The sequence below is a fragment of the Palaemon carinicauda genome, chromosome 2 (genome assembly GCF_036898095.1).
Source record: "Palaemon carinicauda isolate YSFRI2023 chromosome 2, ASM3689809v2, whole genome shotgun sequence".
NCBI lineage: Eukaryota > Metazoa > Arthropoda > Malacostraca > Decapoda > Palaemonidae > Palaemon > Palaemon carinicauda.
Genome location: NC_090726.1, coordinates 80,990,118 through 80,995,117, shown reverse-complemented (window position 1 = coordinate 80,995,117; position 5,000 = coordinate 80,990,118). Strand labels below are relative to the sequence as shown.

The window sequence follows — 5,000 nt, the reverse complement described above, 5'->3', positions numbered from 1 at the left end:
TCCATTCATTTGAGCGAAGTCAAGTTGAGCGATGTCACGTTCGCCGAAGTCCTTTTTAGCAAACTTACATTTTGTGCATTTTGAGCGATGCTCATTAAGCGATGTCAGTTTGAGCGAACTTTGGACAGTTTTCACAAGATGAATTGAGCGAAGTCTATTTGAATGAAGTCAAATTGTGGAATATGAATATATATATATATATATATATATATATATATATATATATATATATATATATATATATATATATATATATATATATATGTATGTATGTATGTATATGTATATATATATATATATATATATATATATATATATATATATATATATATATATATGTGTGTGTGTGTGTGTGTGTGTGTATGTGTTTGTGTGTGTGTGTGTGTGTGTAAAAAAAAGAAAAAAAATGGTGTAAAAAAAATAAAACTAAAATGTAATTTTTTTTTTAATTTTGTACAGGAAAACATATAGGAGCTCAAATGTAAAAATTCTTGAAATTCAGGAAGTATACCTATAATATATAATGTAAATTTATTCAAAATGTAATATTGTAAGCTAGGTGTTTAAGATAAACAGTGATTTCTACATCTTCTCTAGAATCAATAACGCTCTTAAGTCTTCTTTCTAAGTTCTCATATTTCTTCTTCTTACGTAAAGGCTCTCCTGACATTATTCCCAGATATTTAGTCCTCTGTAAGCTCTCTTCCTTTCTTAATGCCTCTATTAGGAGCCAGACTGTTGGGTGACTACATGAAAGACTTCCTTGGAAAGCAGTATGCCATCCTTCCACGGCATTGTTAGTTCGGGGAAGACCCATTTGAAACCTCTCGAAAACGTTCCACAATGGTAACGGAAATCTGGGTCTTCTCATCCGGTTGTCTGACATTGGGCGGCCGATATAGGTATCTTCAAAATAATCGAAAATCACGTCGAGATCTTCGTCATAACTTTCCAAATTACGCAAGGCTTCAAATCCTTTTTTGACATCACCCGTAGGGAGAAATGCCGTGCAGGTCATCATTTTGATCAACATCCTGACGCAATTTCGAAGTCTATCAAAACTGAGATAGGATCTAGTAAAGGCTCTAGGGATTTCAACTTGTTGAAAACTAATTTGTAACTTTCTTCACATTTACTCGTGAGTAAAACATATACACAAGGTATTACATTACCCTTTATCAATACATGTACTGTAAAAATTTGTAAGATAATACTTGGAGACGTTTTGAATGTTCCGTCAGCTAACTAGTGTCGATTTTCTTTCAACCAAGCAAGACTTTCATTAGTGCCAAAAATAAAAACTCTATTAACATCACTTATACCACTATCATATAGAATGAAATTATCGCCCGTAAAAGTTAACTGCATGGATTCCGGTATAACAATGGCTGCATCTGATAGAGGGGGTGGAGGGTAGTTTCCCATAATTCTTCGCTTCCTTAAGTGTTATTATTATACAAATCAATGAAATCTTGAATAGCAAAATGCAAGTTTTCGTATTAGGCAGTCATAATAGTTCGAATTAAATAGAGCAATCCAACCAAAAAAAAACGCTTATTTATTAATTGTTAATTAATAGAATCTAGATTCTATTCTTGCCTGATCAAACAAGGAATCATACGGTGAATGAAAGAATATGAAAGAATGGATAAATGAAATATATCTGATACAATGAAAGGTAATAGGAACACAGTAACCACATAACCTTTTTTAAAGAGGTTGAGAATTATATTTAAACTTATGAATAAATAGGTTATATTTTTCTTAAATTCTAATGGATGAATAGAAAACAGATAGCAGGTAATCAAACGTGAGGTTCAGCAATATAACTTAATTAAAAAAATCAATTATTGTTTCATGATTGTCGTTATCTAACTTCTCTAAAATTTCTGAAAAAAAAACTCTCCTGAACTCTCTTGATTACTGTAAAATCTTTAAAAAAAAAATGATTCTTTATTAATGAATTGCCATTCATTTCAGGTTTTCATTGTTCCAATGTACGGTATCTTTCATTAATGACAGGCTAATATTCAAAGAGATTACTCTATTAAAAACCTACCTTTACAGAAGTATGATCGTTATCTAATCTACGATTGATTACGGTTCAATCTTTATTAAATCTATACTGAAGAGTTAATGGTTATTTCTGCGATTAAATTTGCAGCTTTGTGTAAATATTTTAAAACTCCTTAAATTATTTGTGGTTACATATAGGATTTTATGCATCGATGATTACATTATCTATAGTTGGATTCGGTGGAAGGCAGAAAAATGTTAAACTTGGAACTCTGAAATAATTAATTGATAATTTTTGTTTTGACAAACCGGATTTATCGCTTATACATAACTCAAGGCATACATTAAAGGAATCTTAAAAATTTAGATATCTTTACTGTTATGCTATTTTCATTGTTCATAATATCCTTTTATCATGTTTTAGCCTATTTAAATAGAGATAGGAAATCTCAATATTTAGATATGATAGGCATAATATAAAAAAAAATAATATACGAAAGGAAAATAATATACTTATAATTTTCCTTTCACCGATAAATACTGTATATCTCTGGAAATAACATATTTATAAAATTTACTCATATGCTATAGCGATTCACAATTTATGATAAAAATATCAACAAAATATAGAACATTAATAAAAAAAAAGAGGAAGGTATGACGTTCATTTTATCTGCACAAGGATTCCAATGATGAAAATATCACACAGAGGTCATGTTTAGATATTCTAAGAAAATATTTTCTCAAAAAACACTTATGGTAATAATTAATTGAGAACACTTGTGTACACCTGTAATCTATGTTATCTGAAATGTCTTCAGAACTGGCTATCCTGATCAAAATTTGTATTTTTTTTTATGTAGGTCAATGAATCTCTAGTAAGTGCTTAGTCCTCTAATATCCACTCAGTCAAATTTCTAGTCTTTGTGTAATTTTACCAGCATCCTTGTCTTCGCTTTCATTTTATTTTATTTGTAGCCGATTATACTTTAATGGATTTGTTGTTTAGAGATTTTTTTTTCTTTATAGTATATGTCTGTTATGTTCTAAGTTCTATTAATTTGGTTTTTTATCATGAAATTTAGTTGGTCTCTAGGAAAGTGTTATCATAAAGCCAGAAATTTGCACCCTATTTCCTTTCCTCGTCTTTCATTCCCTCTTTATCGTTACACACTCTCATGTAAGCTTTCCCACAACCCAAAATATCACACTGGTATTTTCCACCTCTGTGAGTCAGGCCTTCAGCTTAGACCTGGGGTTTCTTAGCTTTTAAACATATCGTTAAGTAAAAACAATGACAAGGTGTAAATTATTAGGGACAAGGTTAACACCTATAAATCCTTAAAGTCTTATTATCATGGCTAATTTATTTTACATCCCAAAATCCTGATATTTAGACTGGGGCTATTTCCTAGACTACATGCATATTCTTCAAAATTATACTTCTTGCTCATGATTGCATATTAAAAAAAAAAAAAAAAAAAAAAAAAAAAAAAAAAAAAAAAAAAAAAAAAAAAAAAACCTTCTCTTTTTAAGTTTTACAAAAAATCAATGTACTTAAAATTACTTTTAGAAGTCATATGTTTACTTTTTTCATTATGATAGCTTTGCTCTATTTTACTTTATGCGGTATAAAGGTGTCTTTTTTAGTTTCAGTTGTTTACATGTGTCAAATCATTGGACAAAACTTGAGGATTATTAATTCAATTAAATTGACATGGATATTAATATCTTGAACTATTATTCTATTAAGTAGCTTTTGATGTTACGTAATTTTCGTAATTCAGACTATATGTCATTCTGATTTTTCCAGAATATACCATCCATAACGTATATCTTGATTTGCTTATTACTGTAAAATTCTTGATTTTGGTTTCAGGAGTCTAAAATACCCCATGAGATTCTCAAAGGACAATTCTGAATTTGGCTATATTAAGGAAAGATCTATAAACCATAATATTATTTCAGTGAAACTTCTTGAGTTGAAACAGGAAAAAAAATAAAAAATAAACTTTGTTTTTGGATTTCATATGATACTTAATCTATTTTGTAAGCTTTCTGATTATTCCTATTGGTTTATAATCTATTTTTCTTTCACTTTTTCCATTTTTTTTCTCTATATTGCCTTTCGTCATTAGGACCCTTAATCTTGTAGCGCTCTGTTTTGCAAACGAGGGTAACGCTTATTTTTAAATACTACTACTACTACTACTACTATTACTACTACTACTACTACTACTACTACTACTAATAATAATAATAATAATAATAATAATAATAATAATGATGATAATAATGTGTTGTTTGTTAACAATCCAAAAGACATTTAGTTACCTTTGTAGTCCCCAGATGTAAATCTCTTTCCTTGATCAGTAAGTGCTAAACGAATATCATTTATTAACGATTCTTTGATGGAGTTCTTGATCATAATAAAAAGCCATTCCCGTTCCGAGTTCACTTTTCAGAATTGTCTATGACGATGAAGCAATGGAATATTCTAGGAGAATCACCCACTTGGTGTATGATAAAAGGGAACAGGTTAATCCCCTCACCCCTTCCCTGGCTACTTTCTTTCCATTAAATTCAAAATCCAATTTTCATTATCTTTCATACATAAATGTAGATTTGCGTTTTATTCTTTTTTTCGTATTTATCCTTCTGTGAAATATCACCAGGGGTTTCGAGGGATTGATTTTTCTATTTAAATATTTTTCCTATTTACATACGATTTTTATTTGTTAACCATACTGTGGGAGATCAAAGGCCTATACTTGAGAGATTTTTTTTTCTTTAATTTCACTAAAGATGGGTATTACAAATGACGGCGAAACAGTTTGCACAATATGCAAGCAATTCATAAAGCATACTGGTCTTACATGTTTCAACGGATTTCATAAGTTAAGAGTTCGTTTTCAATTCTTAGTTTGTTTGCATTGAACAGAGCGTGCGACATTATTCCTTTCAACTATACTCTAGTAATTGTG

The 5,000-nt window shown here is 29.6% G+C and overlaps 1 protein-coding gene across 1 annotated transcript; it reads right to left on the bottom strand.

Annotated features, from left to right (window-relative positions):
- Positions 1-535: 535 nt before the first annotated feature.
- Positions 536-1,021, bottom strand: LOC137618079 (uncharacterized). The gene has a single exon (XM_068348053.1). It carries the CDS (start codon positions 1,019-1,021, stop codon positions 536-538), a length of 486 nt encoding a protein of 161 aa, XP_068204154.1.
- Between the last annotated feature and the right edge of the window lie 3,979 nt (positions 1,022-5,000).